We start from the raw sequence: 18,542 nt of genomic DNA on the forward strand, positions 1-18,542 counted from the left end.
ATCTTATATTAATATTAAAATAGCATTATGACAATAATTATCAATAACATTTATACTCTGAAGCAGATGGGATCGCATCTACTTTTATAAATAAGTAAAAAAAAAAATAGCAGATAAAAATAAAAATTTGTAACATTTACAATATAGCCTTACATCACTTAGCGAACAGTAGTTTTAATTCATGCTAGCACTTGTAGCATCAGTAGTTTAGCGTGACCAAGCACCGTTTGACATTTTCTGTGTTGTCACTACAGGTGACAATAACACACAATAGACCAGTCATATTTTGCATCTTTTTGTACGATTTATGGATAATGCGCTCAGGCTAAACATGCAATATATTTCCATCACGCTACATCTGGCATTGCTAATAGTATTGCAAAGTACAGGGCACATTCCAGTGTGCGACATTCCAGTGTTTGCACCTTGGTTAAATGTCAATATCAGACTTTTTTCCAAAGACATATTTAAGCCACATTGTACTCTCTTCATGGTAGGTGTTTCTTTAAAAAAAAAAAAAAGTAGCATGAAGCTAATAAACAGGAACATGCTACTTCCTAAGAAAGCGACCGTGAGCAATGCATTAGGTTGTTATATTGAACACACAGTTTTTAGCAAGTCCATGCTTAAGTCTATATTTATGTCCAGTTAAAATCCAGTGTCCTCCACAAATGTTCTATTGTCCAGTTTAAATTTGGATGATACAGATCATGGGCATCTGGGTTTCATTTTTTTGGCAGCTTATAGTCCACGTTGGACTTTTCTTTTTTTACACAAACAAACACAAAGACAGAAAAATGTCATGCCAGCAGTAGGCATGTTTACTATTTGTGTATGATTCTAGTATCAGGCAGATTGAGCTTAGTCTCATTTTTTCTGTCCACTGCATGCTTTTAGACTTGGTTTTGTTATCAGGTAGATTTGAGACAAACCGTCTCAGTTTTTAGCAGGCTGTCCTCATCGTGGTTGCTGTTTCATCACTTGGCAGGAGATGTGTATGGCATTACATGCAGTCTCATTAGTTGGCAGCTCAAGTTTGCACTGTTTTAGATGGAATCTCATTATTTGGCAGGCCTTGACCTCACAATATTAATTGCAGTGTCTGCTCAAGTGCAGTCTTATTTTTGGCAAGACACGTTTGTTTTAGACATAATCTCATTATGTGGCAGCTGGTTTCTTTATTTTCTTGGTAGTCCTATTCTATGTCAGGCTGCAATAGTATTATTTTTCATGCAGTCTCATCATTTGGCATTCAACATTTGCACTATTTCAGACATAATCTCATTTTTTGGCCCTGCTTTTTGGTGCAGTCTTACAATTTAGCAAGCTAGATCCAACATGTTTAAGATGCAGTCTCAATATTTGGCAGGCAGTGCCTGCACTGTTTTAATGTCATCTCCTAATATGCCAGGCTGTGTCCTCATGACATAGTGCAGTCTCCTTGTTTGGCAGGATGAATCCACTTTGTTATAGGTGCAGTCAGTAAGCTCTGTCTGCGTCTACATGCAGTCTTGCTTTTTGACACACTCTAACTGCACATTGTTAGATTCATTCTCACTGTTTTGCAGGCCATCTTTAAGCAGAGCCTGTTTCATTTTGCAGTGAGATTTCCCATAGTGCAGTGCAACCCTGCAGGAGCTTTTGAAGCTTATGTAGCAAATCAAAGACGTTTCCAGTAATTGTAAGCAACGTTTCCAGTGTCTCAGTGTGGGTCCATCCCTTACTCAGCATCTTTGGATTTCTTCTGGTATGTGATGTTGAGCTGCTGGTAGGATTAGGACATGACCCTGCAGGACAGAGGAAACCAGAGTCCTTGTTACACTCGTAATAAGATTCACAACCAACACAATTCAATTTCTTTTTCAGTTAATGACTACAAAACATGTTAAAATCCAGATGCCAAGAGTTCATTACCCAGAACTGTAAAAATGATAATAAAATCAGAACAAGGCGACCGTTTGTTTTGTTTGTCAAAGAAACCACTGTTCCATGTCTTTTGTAGTAAAGAACAATTGTATTTATTTATCATCTTGTGATATAAAGTGAAAATTTTTGTGATAATTGTGAAAATATAATGTGCTTGTTACTAAATCTTATAGGTTTAGTCAAATTCCAATACTGTAAATAAGCTTACATGAAAGTGCCATCCTTTTACACCACCAAATGAATCATCTAAGTCGCTGTATGTAGATATTTGACCCAGCAGATCTTCAAAAATCCCACAAGAAAAGAACTCAAACTCATCAAAGCTTTTTTGAACAAAGAACTACATACTGCAATCATTCAGCCCTACAAAAAGAACAGTAGCAGAAATGATTCAAATCCCTGGTTAATAGCTTTTAATTTCTTTTTTTTTGCATTAGAATTTTTCCACCAGGCTTTTGGAGTAATGATTAAAAATAGTGTGGTTTTGGACCTTCAATTGTCCCTGAAGCTCCCCTTTGTTCTCAGTGGATAAGCTGTACCCCCTGTGTAAGCTGTGTTTTCACTTACATGATCATGGCTCTCATGGCGGACTTGCTCATTCTCCTTCTTTGCTTTCTCCTTCGTTTGCGCTGAGCGATGGACGGAGGGGGTGTGTGGGGCAAGGGGGGTTTACTAGGAGGGGCATTCATCACTGTGGGGTAATGAGAAATACAGAGAGGAAGGAAATTGTGTTACATGAGTGTGCAGAACTTCTTGACCTGTTAATTGATGTCAAGCTGGAAAACAGGACACAGACGCTATGCTAATTTACATGCATACAATCTAAACTCTGTGTGTGTGTGTGAAAGAGAGAGAGAGAGAGATAAACAATGCTTCCTGTATGAGACACACCTGCTTGTCTTGTGCTACTTGGATGACGTGTAGGTGCTCTTGTTGGATGACGTGTAGGTGCTCTTGTTGGATGATGTGTAGGTGCTCTTGTTGGATGATGTGTAGGTGCTCTTGTTGGATGATGTGTAGGTGCTCTTGTTGGATGATGTGCAGGTGCTCTTGTTGGATGATGATGGTGCTGATGATGATGTGTTTCTGTCTCTGATTGACTGGATTGGTGGCCAACTTCTGACTGGCCAGAGAGATCTGATTGGCCAGACTGGCTGCTGGATTGACCAATGACCTCGACATCACTGAATCTGAGAATAGGTGCTTCCATCTGGCCACTGTGTTGAAGAGAGATTTCTGATTGGCTGTTATTAGTTGCATGCGGCTGGGTGGGCTTGTGCTGTGGTTGTTGCTTTGTTGTTTTGTCACTGTGATGTTTGTGATAATGCACATGTTTTGTACTTGTGGTTGCTTTAATGGTATCATCTCCACTTGCAAAGTTCATGTGATGTTTCAACACTGTCTTAGATTCTGTATGGTGTGTTCGGTTTTCTGGAACGTTTACAGATTCTGAATGGTGTGTGTGGTGTTCAGAAGCTTTCCCAGATTCTGAATGGTGTGTGTGGTGTTCAGAAGCTTTCCCAGATTCTGAATGGTGTGTGTGGTGTTCAGAAACCTTTCCAGATTCTGAATGGTGTGTGTGGTGTTCAGGAACCTTCCCAGATTCTGAATGGTGTGTGTGGTGTTCAGAAACCTTTCCAGATTCTGAATGGTGTGTGTGGTGTTCAGGAACTTTCCCAGATTCTGAATGGTGTGTGTGGTGTTCAGGAACCTTCCCGGATTCTGAATGGTGTTTGTGGTGTTCAGGAACCTTCCCAGATTCTGAATGGTGTGTGTGGTGTTCAGGAACTTTCCCAGATTCTGAATGGTGTGTATGGTGTTCAGGAACTTTCCCAGATTCTGAATGGTGTGTGTGGTGTTCAGGAACTTTCCCAGATTCTGAATGGTGTGTGTGGTGTTCAGGAACTTTCCCAGATTCTGAATGGTGTGTGTGGTGTTCAGGAACTTTCCCAGATTCTGAATGGTGTGTGTGGTGTTCAGGAACTTTCCCAGATTCGGAATGGTGTGTGTGGTGTTCAGGAACCTTCCCAGATTCTGAATGGTGTGTGTGGTGTTTAGGAACTTTCCCAGATTCTGAATCGTGTGTGTGGTGTTCAGGAACTTTCCCAGATTCTGAATGGTGTGTGTGGTGTTCAGGAACTTTCTCAGAATCTAAGTGGTGCTGCTTATCTGATTGTTGGTGTTTTATGTGTTGCGTCGTGTCGCTCATCATGCGTGTAACACCGACTCCTGTTTGCTTGGTTGTCAGGTTGCCCTGATTTATGTATGGCGTGTGAGTGAGGGCATGCTGGAACGGACTGGTGTGTGAGTGTGTGAGTGTGTGTATGGGCGTTCTTGGTGTGTTTCCAGGAGTATATTTCTTTTGCCACTGAGTCTCTCGGTCATCCAGCTGGAATCTTTGGTTGTGTTTAAGGTCATCATGCCGATGCAGTTCCTCTTTAGATTGGCTTTTGGATGCCGTAGCTTTGGTGAGGACTCTGGGAGGGGGTAAAGGGGTGGTAGTCTTGCTCCATGTGGCAGGACTGGCTGTTCGTGATTTACAGCTACAGGTGAGATGATCCTCAACAGGTATTATGACCTTCTCATAGCTGGGCTGTCTGTTCACAAATGTGATTTTAGTCATCTGGACAAAAAAATAAAACATAACATGTCATCTTTACCATTGAAGGCCTAAAAATGCTGTAAAACGTTCAGTGATGGCTGGGCACTCATGTTGGTCAATAAAGCCTCAGTTGATGTTCCAGTTCATTACAAAGCTGTTCAGTGAGGCTGAGCTCTGAGCTCTGGCTGCTGCACAAACCCCAAAGATTCACCCCTGTTCTTAAGTTGTTATCTTTGATTATACATGTTATTTTTTTCTGACTATGCATACCTGTAAGCGGCGTGTCTCACTGGAGATTGGTACACACTGCAGGGTTCTAGTATTACAGCATCCTGAGCAGCGCTGCACCTCCACACATGGAGGCCATAGCAGGAAGTTAGCGTTGGTCCGGTCAAACATGGAGCGCGTTACCTCCATTACCTCTGTCCTTACTTTACACACAGCCTGCTGTGCTACCTGTACATCTGCTAAAGAAGAAAAAACAACAAAATAAGCTTTTAATGTAGACAACAACTAAATCAGGTCTCTCTGTAGATTACAAAGTGTGTGATTGGGATTATATGAGGAAGTGTCTTTAAATCTTTAAGTCTTAACATTTCCAGTACAGTGGTAGCTTAGCGGTTAAGGTACTATACTAGTAATCAGAAGGTTCAACTCACATAATTGTAAATCGCTTTGGATAAAAGCATCTGATAAATGGCAAAAATGTAAATAAAAAATTATAGGATTTTGAGTTTCTTTCTCATAAATAAAAATGTGTTCATGTGTTTGTCGTCGGATTGGATGATATCTAAACTAGTTCTTGAGTTAGCTACTGAATAATGACTCAATCACCCTGTTGTATAAATATAATTAGTTGTAATAGTACTTGAATGACTTTTTATTGAATCAACCCATTATTTTTTACCTGTCAGGCATATTGATGAACCAAATCAACCAAAATAAAAAAGACTAGACAATAACACTAGACACACTCAGACTTCATCACTGTTAACCCTGTTGAATGGCACTTATATACCTCATGTAACTTTGGAATTCTTTTCATACCACTTTCCACTTAAGGGACATAGAATTTTTTCCAGCAAGGTAAAAGAAGCTAACAGGTCTTAACAAGCAGCACAACATACAATGATCAAAAGAAATTCTAAAGAAGTTTGGAAAGGATCTGTCAGTTTGGAAAGGATTTGAAAGCAGTTTCTGAAATTGTGGGACTCCAGAGAACCATAAGATGGCAAAATGAGAGTTTATCCATAAGAGAGTTACAAGGTGAAAAACAGTGATATCTAAGAGGAATGTTAAATTTTACTTTTGCAAAAAAACACTTTGATAACCTCGAGCCTTTGAGATAACGTTTTGATAAATGTGAGTTAAAAGTGGAACCTTTTGGAGGATGTAGACCCTCTTTATAACTTCTACAACCACAAATCTAACACAGTATTATACAAAAAAATGTTCATGCCACCCTAAAACATTTACAAAACACATTTTAGAAAAAAATATAGGAAATATACTTCACCAAGAGCAGAAATACACACACACACACACACACACACACACACACACACACACACACACACACACACACACACATACGCTGCTCCACCATGTATAGAATCAGGACTGAATTCCCTGCATGACCAAGCCACACTGTACCAACAGTGCTACACACACAAACCATAACTCAAATCCTCTGCTCTGTCCAAGTGTGTACACTACACTGTCTGAGAGGCAGCTAGAGGGTTTAAAGAGGACACTTAAATCACAGTGTGATGGTACAGAGGTGGACTAAGGACGAATGGCTAGACTGGATGCTGCCTCAGAGACACTCAGACTGATGACAAGCACAAAGACAAAACTGAAAACGTACACACACACACACACACACACACTCACACACACTCATACACTAAAGGGAACCAACACCCATTGTGAGTAAAGAGGACTGAAAATAACAGCAAGGAGAAATATTTCCAGATGAACACAAAAGAGACAGAAATGGAGGAAGACAAAGAGAGGAAGGGAGCGGCACTCACCAAGACTTCTGGGAAGGCGTTTATGGGTGCCATTCAATCGCCCCTCGTTCTCTTCTTCTTCTTCTGTGAAAAAACCCCCCCAGAAATTAGTGTCTTAATTGCTTAATGTTAAATATCCAATAAAGTGTGTCCACATGTTTCATTGATCAAATGTTTTCTTGGTACACATTGGGCCCCTAAGCAGCGTTTGAATGCCACAGCCTTTCTGACCTTGTGCATCCATTAATGGCTGGATTTTACAATCATATAAATGGATCTCCAACATAAGGTGCCATGTCACACAGAACTATTGTCATGTTCATGGAACCAGTAAATGACCTTCAAAAGCCTTTCCATTTACCAGATTTGAATCAAATGGAACAATGTGGTAGAAGGGAAGATTTGTCCAAAAAGTCGTTTAAAATATTATCCATAAATACCAGATGTCTAAAACTTTCCTCAGATTCTCCTGTTATTTGTAATATTTTTAATGGAATCAGGCTGGACTGCTCTGTGTAGTTTGGTCACGCTGGGCTTTGATAGTAAATTTTATTCTCAGAATTATTTTATTTAAATTGCAGTACAAAAACTGTTGCTGCTCTTTATTCCAGTGCTAGTCTTCACTTAGCTTTAATTACGAGCTTGTACTGAAAAGCAACAGCAACAATCACCAGTGTGTGTGTGTGCATGCATGTATGTGTGAGTGTGTATGTGTGTTTGAGTGTCTGTGTGTGACCTAGATGATATATATATATATATATATATATATATATATATATATATATATATATATATATATATATATATATTATATACTGTATATATATATATATACATATATATATATATATATATATATATATATATATATATATATATATATATATACATACATATATATTTGAGCTTAGTCTAGACTTTGCCCTCGGATTGTGAGTCACCTGTCTAAGTCTCTGCGTGTGTGTGTGTTTTGGTAAGAGTGTGTATAATTGTAGGTTTAGGTGAGAGTGACTATGGAATCCAGGTTTTCTCTGTGCATCAGTCTATTTATTGTGAGCTCGAGTTAACAGGGTTCTAGATGTTGTTAAATTAACAGGTCTGCTGTGCATAGTACCACATTGCCAAAAAGTGTGCCAGCTTTAAAAACATTCAACCATAAGCAATTGCATAAATATCATAAAAATGATTTCTTTGCATATATTTACCAAAGAAAGCGTTAAAGTTAATGCAGTTAATGGTTATATATCTTGTCTTTGTAAGATTTCTGTTTAAATACTGGTTAAAGCAGATTTACAAATAATTGCTTTTAACCTACTAATTCTGCTCATTTTTTGAAATTGAGGTTTGCAGTTATGTGTTAGTATAACCCACATTTCTCACATGTTGAGTATGCACTATCTGTACATGGATGGTTTTAAAATTCTTCAGCAGTTAAATAGGTCATATTATTTTGACAGAAGGTTAGGTTGCCAAGTCTTATAGTAAGATCGGGGTTGCCATAAGGCATAAAAAATATTTTATCATTTATGTCAAATGCCTATTGTTCGCTTTCTTTCTTTGTGTGTGTGTGTTTGACGCTTTCAAATAGCCACTCCAGTGATTGTTGTACAGTAGAGAAGCATATTCAACACACACACACACACAGACTAAAAGGAATCCAGTGTAGAGAAACAATGGCCCTGTGTGTGTGTCACAGTGGACACACTCAAGGTCATTGCCATTGTCCCTTTCTGCAGCTCCACACCGACACTCCATATAACTATTACCATCACACATATATGAACACACACACACCCACAGACACCACCTAGTCATGCTGACATTCCTTTCTGTCACTGTGACAGTGACTGCCACTCTGTGTGTGTGTCTGGGTGTGTGTGTGTGTGTGTGTGTGTGTGTGTGTGTGTGTATTTGGGCAGCCTGTCTGTATATACAGTTAAAACAGCTCTGCTTCTGGAAAATGAACGCATTAAACCAATCCAACCAAATATAAGATCAGTAATCACTTTACAGCTAATATGTAAAATGAAAAGTCATAGAGAAGAATTTGGGGTTAAAGTTCAAGAAGATGTAACCCTTGCATAAAATGTTGCCTTGTTTCTTCTTCAGATTGTATTTGCACCAAAAGATAGCACTGCAAAATTAATTCAGCATCACTGATATTCAAATAAATTTAGCATTTAATAACTCTTACTTAAAGCTAAGTAAAAGAAAGTACTGCTTATTATAAAGGTTAAAAAAAGTGTGGGTGTTCACGCTTTACCTACGGAGTGATCATCCATCAGCTCCTGCAGATCCTTCATTGATGAGATTGGAGAGTTCATTACCAAATCCACTAGCGAGAGAGGGAGAGGGTCGGCCTAAAAAAGAGAAAGAGAGAGAGAGCTAAATACATGAATAATTCAACTATACTTTACAGCATTTACCTTCAGGCTGTTTGCTCTCATCAGCTAACACACACACACACACACACACACACACACACACACACACACACACACACACACACACACACCTGCTTTAACATCTGCAAATTTCCATCCATGATGAACACAGACATTTAGGTCACACTGAGTAAGAATCAAACAAATAGATGTTTTAGTATGTACGTGTTTACTAGAGATGTAGTGGCACCCTTGGAAAGATGACAAAGGTATAAAAAAACGTGGTTAATCACCTCAAACTCACACTAAATATCTAAGAAGAATTCTACTCCTAAATTAATTTCCTAAATAAATGTTTTTAACATCCCAAGAGAAACGATATCACTTCAAGTTCACCTGCTTGATGCTCTTAAACAGAGTTTCTATTTTACTAGTGTATAAATAATGACACACAGTCCAAATTCCTTTAGTTGTTTATTAAACTAGGAAAAATTAAAAATACCAAAATTATAGAAAACAAAGTGTGTTGGCCTTTATAAGTCAGGGTATGGCTGGATATAGCTAGATATTAATTGTCCGTGACAGAGGATCTTGGAGTCTCAAGGATCTGTAGATGTGTTGCATTCAGAAGTCACTCTCAGATTACTTGCTCTAGCATTACAGGGAAAGACTCATATGCTGGCAAAGGAAGAACTAAATGCATGCAGAAGTGTCAATCATTTAAAAAAAAGACATCTTTAAAATATTTAAAATAAGTTCTATTAACTTCAATTAATGGTTTGATGTCTGCCGTATATTTAGTGCATGACGATGTGTTTATTTAGCACCCGGGCAGTGTCCCAGGGTGCTCGTTGTCATTTATTTTCGCTGTATTACAGTGTCACATGATAGTGACCTTACTGTGCATTTAAACAGACCACCCCCACCCCCTTCACACACTACAGTCAGTATCATCATCTGTTTCTAAGCTGTTGCAGTAGTTTTAACTGTTTGGTGTCCAAATGTTCACGTGATTGGGTGGGGATGGCCAAGGCCTCATGATGGTTTGGTGCCCTCTCTGTGGTGTGTTATTGCATTGTGCCTAGTAATTTCGGGGAAACAGGACCAAGCGCAACCCTGACTAGGATAAAACAGTGGTAAACATGACGATGAAATGAAAAAAATAAGGTGTGGTTACTGACCCAGAAAGATCAACTGGTTTACCACACTACACACATCTCTTCCTCTTTTAGTCGGGTGTTGGAAAATTATGAAGTAAAATTGACGGCCATTCAGCTTGCTGCTCGTTCTTCACACAGCTTCATTTTATTCAGAAATACACTTTTCATTCATACTCCTTTTCATCACTGCAACTTCTTTTGAACGCAGACAAGCAGAAAAAGGCTTTTTTTCAAATTCACTTCTTCATTCAGGTTTTTGTGCTCGTGTTTAAAATTTGAAAAAGATTGCTGATTGTAAAGCCTTCATACTTTAAATGGTCCTTAATACTGTCATACTGTAATTTTGACAGGGTTATAATACTGTGTGTGTGTGTGTGTGTGTGTGTGTGTGTGTGTGAATACTCTATGAGTCACCCAGTCATCTAGCCATAACACACATAAACACCAGCAATAACATACAGACAGTATATTTGATAAGAGCACTGTTACAAACTGTCACTCACTCATTCACTCCCAAGAGCATATTAAAACAGCCAATCCACCTACCACCACCATGAGAACATGCTTAACTTCATTCAGACTGTAACTGAAGCTTAGAATAGAACCTGAATTCCTAAAGCTGCGTGATGTCTGTATGTACCACTCACATTGCCTAAATGTGAACGTGAGTCCTGTCCAGAATGCAAAGGTCAGTAAAATTAAAAGAGTAAGTGATGTGCAGTTTTGAGATGCTGTCTTAGCCTCACTTCTTTACTATTTAATTTATAATTTTAGTTTTTCTTCATTCTCATTATAAGTGTTTATTGTTAAAACATGTCAGGGTAAAAATAACATGATTAAAATTAGTCTCATGATTTCATGATAAGCCGATGGTGTACTGAGGTGTGGCTGGAGCATGTGTGTCATCAACTAATATCACAGATAATATCCATTTGTGATGTTTATGGATGTTAACGATTAACCGAGAATCAAGACATCAGCTGTTCCTTGATTAATGCTGTCTGTTAAAAAGATCGTTTCAGTTCATTCACAACAGCAGACAGTTGATTTAATTCAAGAGTGGAGTTACAAATCCCTAAGCGAAAAACAGGAGCAGTGTTCATTTAAGACACATGTTCACAGTAAGCTGCGGTTCAAACTCGAATCGGAAAACTTACTATTATTTACATCATGAAAAACGGAACTATTACTTACTGAAATCGGAGATGGAAGCGGTCTTGTGTTATTTGTTTGTTCCTTTATTCATTGTCTGTTTGGCTGCCTGGCTGGGGTATCAAACCCAGTCCCTTCTTTCTGTGAGGTGACAGTGCTTCCCACTGCATCACCGTGCCACCTGTTTTGTGTCAGTAAGGAATCTTAATATTAACATTATTGATTTGCAAAATTGGTTTGGATGTTTTGCATCATGCTCCAATATAAAGGAACTTCTCGTCTTTAACATACCGATTGCATTACTGTTTTGTGTTTGACATGTTATTTTGAACAAAATTCTACATTGTGTCATATACTATTTATGCTTAATGTGTATTTGCTTATCTAACTGCCATGTTCCCTATGTACACAGTTTTTTGACGTAATATGCTTCTCAGCTACCAGTTAACCATCGACTAATGATGGTCAGTTAATGTAAAATAAATTAGCATTCCTAGTTTTCTGCATTGGGTAAATAAATGTATATTTACTATTCTTACAGTGCAAACTCTTACAGTAGGTGATGTGCAGCAATAATGTCCAGCACCATTTTTTGCATCCTTTTTTTTTAAAGATAACAGCACAACACTAAGCTCTGATTCATATCATAGAGTTTATATTTTCTGGACTGTAGTTACAGTCTTTATCAGATATTCAAAGCACTGGTATTCACTTCTACTTTCTGATAACAATTTAAAGACCTCTGATCTAGATGATACCATAAAATGAAATGAACTGAACACTTAAATGGGAATTATAGTGTGTGAGTGTGTGTGTGTGTGTCTGTGTGTGTGTCTGTGTGTATTTCTGTGAGTGATAATCGTAAGCTGGTGATAGATGGTTCACCGTTATGCGCCTGTACTCCAACACACAGACACACAATAAATCGGTGTGTTTCCTGCCAAAAAATGTAAGGACCCATCGAAACACTATCATGCTGCATTACCCAGCTGGATCATGGGATACCGGAGAAACAGGAATGCTAATAGTCCGTCGGAGAGGAGAGGTGAGGGGAGTGGGCTATAATTACATACCCGGATTACCGTGCACACGCACGCAGTCCGCCAATCCTCATGGCAAAGTGCCAGCCTGCTGAGTACCGACATAAAGAAATAGTCTATCCCAATCTGGCAGGTGGTGCAGACGTACACTTATAGCCTGTATAGATTCCACCAGTCACATAAATATGCTGGATGATGATGGATGGATTGATGAAAGTTAAGGGAGATAAAAAAGGGCCTGGATCTGGCTTAAACAGAATATTAATTTCAACAAATAAGCAACAAATTTGTCATTATTTTATCAATGCAGTGTGGAAAAGGTGATTACAATTCATTTTACACAACATTTTTTTTGCTGCGGATTATCACAGACATCAGCGTCAGAGAGAGAGAGAGAGACAGTAGTGTACTACCTGAGATCTGACTTGCCTAGAGCCAAATTTTGTGCCCCTGCCGACAGATGACCACCATTAACCAACAAGCTTGTAGCAACTCATTTGTACATTAAATACACATCACATAATTTGAGGTCAATGCAAAGAACAGAGAACAGTAACCAACAAAAATCTCAAGACCAGAAATGGTTTAGCATTTGATCTACAGGCCAGTAAAGTTCTTTGACATCACCATGCAATGATTTCTTACAGAAATCGCTTATAGAGCTTTATTTTCAGTTGGCAAACACCCCAGCTTATCAGCCGGAACTGGTGTGAAGATGTTTTTGGCCATGCAGTTTATACATTTACACCTAATGAAAAGAAAATGTAATCCAAATCAGGTTATGTGAATAAACAGCTGCTGTTGTGCACATGTTGTATCCTACATAGATTATCCGTTATATCTTATATAACACACACACACACACACACACACACACACACACACACACACACACACACACATTTCAAGTGTAATCTGGCATCCCATGTTCACCAGCATCCCATAAGACATTTATAACATTATAACATAGGGCTTGAGAAACCCCAACCTGACCTCAAAGTAATAATAAAAAAAAAACATTCGTAATTTCATCAGTTCTGGTGATGTAATGTGTAACTAGAAGCAGCAGGATTAAGAGAAAAACCATCAGTGAGGGATTTACTGCTTAGCCCAGTCAGTGTACGTGCATGTTAACGTGTGTGTGTGAGTGTGTGTGTGTGTGTGTGTGTGTGTGTGCATTTAATATGGCTATTTTTGTGTAGACACCTATTACAAAATAACAGAGTGGCCTCAACAGTGCTGACCCTATTCTCCTTACAGGTTATATAACCTTATCACAAACTATCATCAGTCCACAGTGGACACATCCCAAACTCTATTCGCTATATAGGTCATATAATCATCAGAATTAATACTGATAGCCCATTCTGGTTGTGTACCAAATGTTAATGTTCCCTGTATAGGCAACAAAAACAACATAATATTCCATCCATATGAACGTGTCCATATGAACGTGCGTCATAGGCTACATAAACACCAACACTAATATTTTTTGTCCACTATGAACATTTTCTAAACAGCATTCCCCACACACCCTATTCTCTATATTGACCACTGAAATAGGTCTCTTGTATCTTACTATCATCATTCCACTAGACGTGTTACAAACCACACAACCTATTCACTACATAGGCAACATAATCATTATCGGTTTGTTATGGATCCTTCCCAGTTTACAATATTTCTTTTTACTAAACAGACAAAACTGACACCATTAGTAGTCTCAGCACCAGTACACCATGAATGGGTTCCAGACTTATTTCACTTACAGGCTGCAAAAAGATATCCCACATCTCACCATCATTCGCCCACTCTGTGCACATCTCAATATTGCTCTATTTTTACTACAAACATTTATTTTCCTCACATGATTAACTTACTGTAGTCGTGTCTCCACACTGTTTTTTATTACATAGGCCACATAAGCACTAGTATGTATTTAAATTAAATTAACATGTTCTGGAAGAAGAACGAAATAAGTGGCTTTTGGGTAGATCAAACTTTGCTATCAAATCCGAGAATGACAAGAAACTTCTGCGTACAGGTCATTAATGGTAGTAAAGCCCTTCTCAGACCACATCTGAAGACAAGACAAAAGAAACTGATGTTTTGATCTCTACACATTGAAGCCCCCATAGGGAGGCCAGTCAGTTTAAACCATATTTTAAAATCCCAGCAACACTGCTTTCTCTGATACTAACATGGTAAGGACATGGTAATGTGTGTTGTTCTGGTATATGTGTCATTGCACTGCTGAGAATGGGCCACCATCCAAACATTATCTGTTCAGTGGCGGTCTCATGGGGATCTCTAAATAGGATACAGGAAGGGTAACAGTGTACAGAGCAACATATTGGACTACAGTCAGTAATTGTATACCCACACAGTTGATCTTTATGGTAGGTGTAGCCTATTAAATGATGAATGATTATACGTACAAGATAGGCATTTCTAATAAACTGCTCAGTGAGTGTATATGTGTGTGTGAATGCACTTCTGGGGAAAGTTTCTCAGTGCATCAGTTACAAAAATTATAAAAATGATCTGCAACTAAAAATGTTTGGGATCCCACAGTTTTTTGTTTTTTTTGGAACCTAGTTGTATGGTTTCTGAGGGAAACAAACCTAACATTCCTCTACGATGCTGGATGCAACCTGTTCTTTTCCAGGAATGTTTAGCATCCTGTGTATTAACTACAGTGTCATGGAAAGAAAACTAGTCACATTTCTGGTAATTGCAGGACTTCCTTTAATCTCATGCAGCACATTAAACTGCCAACTCACACAATAAACAACTTTTACCAATGACTTCACAAAGATAAATAGCCCATCTCATTGTGCAGTCTATCACTATTTACATTTTCAGCATTTAGCAGACGCTTTTATCCAAAGCGACTAACACAGTGAACGGAACACAATGAGCAATTGAGGGTTAAGGGCCTTGCTCAGGGACCCAACAGTGGCAACTTGGTGGTGGCGGGGCTTGAACCGGCAATCTTCTGTTTACTAGTCCAGTACCTTAACCACTAAGCTATCACCGGCCACTATGGTACAAACTGTCCACAGAACAAGTCACTCAAGAACAAAGCATTCAAGAGAAATTAGCACAGACCTGGAAAAGGAAACTGAACCATCTCAAAAGAATGAACATACCTCAGAGCTTAGTTTAGTTTATCAAAAAGAACTGGCCTACATAGAAGAGTTACACCGGAAAAAAATATGCAAAATGTTATTTGAAAACTCGTCTGGTGGGACTAAGATGGAACTTTGCTGCAGAATTTTAAGCAGTAAGACAGTAAACGCTATCCAAACTGTAAAATGTGGTGGTGCTAGCACCATGTTATAAAGATGCTTTTTGGAAGCTGGGACTTAGTATCTTGGTCAGGAAAATAATGCACAGTACATAGAGGAGAAGGTTGTTTATTTATTTGTATAAGGGCCTAAAACGCACTATTGTGGCTCGGTGGGTAGCACTGTTGCCTCACAGCAAGAAGGTCCAGGGTTCAGAAACATATGTTCAGTATTCATTTATTATTATTTAGAGATTTAATGGATGCTTTTTATTGCACTGTGTTTGTAATACGGATCTATTTGGGATGCAGCCCATACACAGTATGCGAGCATGAGCGCACCTGTGTGACGTAACCCAAGTCTTACCTGCGCGCGGCCGAGCCGCAGACACGCCGCAAACGCGACGAGTAGCACGAGCCCCCACGAGCTCATGTCTCCGCGCAGTCCCGCGAGCCGCCGGGCATTGAGGAGCGCGCCCTGCCCGTGGCACGCACACACTCGTCAACCAGGGTTAATGCAGAAAAAGTTATGTTATGTTTTGGGGTGTTTTATTTGCTTCTTGACTGTTAATCCCAGGTAAACAAATCCCTCTGATCTTTGCGGGCTGGCATCGCGCTCCTTAAAACGGCTCACGCGCTATCCGAGTAATGCCAACTGACAGCCGTCTAGGGTTCCGTTATTAAGGGCATGAGCATGGTTACGGTCCAGTTAATGCATAAGGTTAAAGAAACAAGTGGGTCCTCTAGATCAAAATATCCACGTTAAATGTCAAAAGCAAAAAGTGCAAAAAATGCTCCTTTTCGTGCACCCGGTAATGTAATGTGGTATAATCAGTATAACTCCGTTTACTGCACACGCGCTCAGGTGCGCCCGTTTCACAGCTCCGCGCGCCTCTGGCCGCACCGGCTCTCAGCATGCATAGCTGCATGCAAAATACAACGCACCTCCCTGTACGTACCCTGATTGGTTCACAGCCCTTTAAGAGGCAGGCTTTAGCTTTCCATGTAAGGCAGAGTGTTATTTAAAGGGTGGGAACTTGATAGGTAGAACAAGCTAAATTAAGTAGAGTAAGTAAACATTGGTTCCTGGATGTGACGCAATTTAACACCCAGGTGTGTGTATACCTGCAGGTTTACAGCCCTTATGCACACTTTAAAGCATCTCAGACTTTCTTGTGTAAGAAAGATGGGTGACTAATTAAATAATGAAAGGTTTTAGTATGGTTTTGGGCCACCCAGAAGTGGTGGAATGCTGGGATCCCTGGTACTTTTATGTATTGGGCATCTTGCCACACCCCATTTTTTCATAACCACATAGTTACAACATTTATAAATAGTAATATAAGCAGCACATGTTTGAATGAACTTTGGTGTGGTAATTCTGTACTTCTGGATGCTTTCTTTTTAATATTTAGGGGCGGCACAGTGGTTTAGTGGGTAGCACTGTCGCCTCACAGCAAGAAGGTCCTGGGTTTGATTTCCAGGTGGGGCGGTCTGGGTCCTTTCTGTGTGGAGTTTGCATGTTCTCCCCATGTCTGCGTGGGTTTCCTCTGGGTTCTCCAGTTTCCTCCCACAGTCCAAAGACATGCAAGTGAGGTGAATTGATACAAAATTGTCATTAAACTTGTGAACCGATGAACCTTGTGTATCGAGTAACTACCGTTCCTGTCGTGAATGTAACCAAAGTGTGTAAAACATGACGTTAAAATCCTAATAAATAAATAAATAATAATACTTTTTAATATTTATTTATTTAATACTGTAAGATCACCAGTTCCCTAAAAGTGTTGTGGTCTGTGGTTTGGACCACAAAAGTTAGGAACCCTTATTTTACAGCATAAGCACATTTGATCACAATGCTAGGGTTTTAAAAGGAACAAATTCTAATTTTAGTTAATGTTTTACTAGCTTAAACTTGAACCAAAATAGTTTGATAAAAATGATAGTTTTGTGATAATTAATCAACTTAGAATCACGACACTTTTCAATATTAAATCTCTGTGAAAAGTCCATTTAAATAGTAGAAACAAAGATGGCGTAAACAACTTTCTAATTTGATGTTCCAACCTTCTGAAAACTGAGATGACATTTTCAATTGGGCTATCCGCCAGCACACCAGGTTAGATGTTTGACCTCCAAGGTATCAGTTAAGGCAATTAAAAGTATCAGTTTTCTCTGGTTAAAAAAGAGAAACTATCCTGAGAATGATGGGAATTTATGAGTAGAAAATGCATGGGCTACGTCTGTGCACATATACACCAGCAATTTTCTTCTTAACTCTGTAAAATGTGTGTGATCATTACAGACAGTTGTTTCTGTAAATGTCCCCGTGTTTAAAACATGACAGAAAACTGTTTACTCCAAATTATAAACCATGATGCTATGTACCATAATTCCGATGAAGAATCTGTGATATTTTTGGGTTGTTTTTTTCAAATGTCATAAGAACATTAACCATTGTAAGTGACCACCTTCCTCACTTTGCACAGGTGCAAAATACACTTGTGTTCTCTTTCAGGCAGGTTTATTGCAGCTCTAATCGGATTAAACTTTTGTCAGCTGTCTAAAGGTAAACATATATTTTTTTTCTTATTTCATTTCTGTATTCTGTAATCTCTCTCCTGATGATTATCATGTCTTTGTCATCTCATATTGATACCCCGAAAAACAAAGAGTCATGGTGTTTCAGCCACAACTATTGCTTAAAAGTATATCAAATCAAGAATATAAAAGAAATTATAAATATTTATTCTTGTGAATACAGTTTAAGGAAGGCCCTTACTTGGTCCAGCCACAAAGCAAGGTCCATAACAGCATTATTTGAGTTTAGTAAGGGAACACCACCACCACGGCTTGCACAGATTTCTGACCTTGACCATCAAACACCTTTGGAATGAAATGAAATGTCAAATGTAAGCCAGGCCTTCTTGTCCAATATCCGTGCCAGATTTCCACAGGAAGGCCTCTAAAATCTTGT

General features: G+C 38.9%; 1 protein-coding gene across 1 annotated transcript; it reads right to left on the reverse strand.

The window, feature by feature from the left end:
- Positions 1-16,086, reverse strand: pdgfba (platelet-derived growth factor beta polypeptide a). Its single transcript, XM_062989624.1, has 7 exons — positions 15,933-16,086; positions 8,804-8,900; positions 6,562-6,624; positions 4,799-4,995; positions 2,818-4,549; positions 2,494-2,617; positions 1-1,787 (listed from the first exon to the last, which is right to left on the reverse strand). Exons 1-7 carry the CDS (start codon positions 15,996-15,998, stop codon positions 1,775-1,777), a joined length of 2,292 nt encoding a protein of 763 aa, XP_062845694.1. The 5' UTR covers positions 15,999-16,086; the 3' UTR covers positions 1-1,774.
- Between the last annotated feature and the right edge of the window lie 2,456 nt (positions 16,087-18,542).

This window comes from Trichomycterus rosablanca, chromosome 27, assembly GCF_030014385.1.
Source record: "Trichomycterus rosablanca isolate fTriRos1 chromosome 27, fTriRos1.hap1, whole genome shotgun sequence".
Lineage (NCBI taxonomy): Eukaryota > Metazoa > Chordata > Actinopteri > Siluriformes > Trichomycteridae > Trichomycterus > Trichomycterus rosablanca.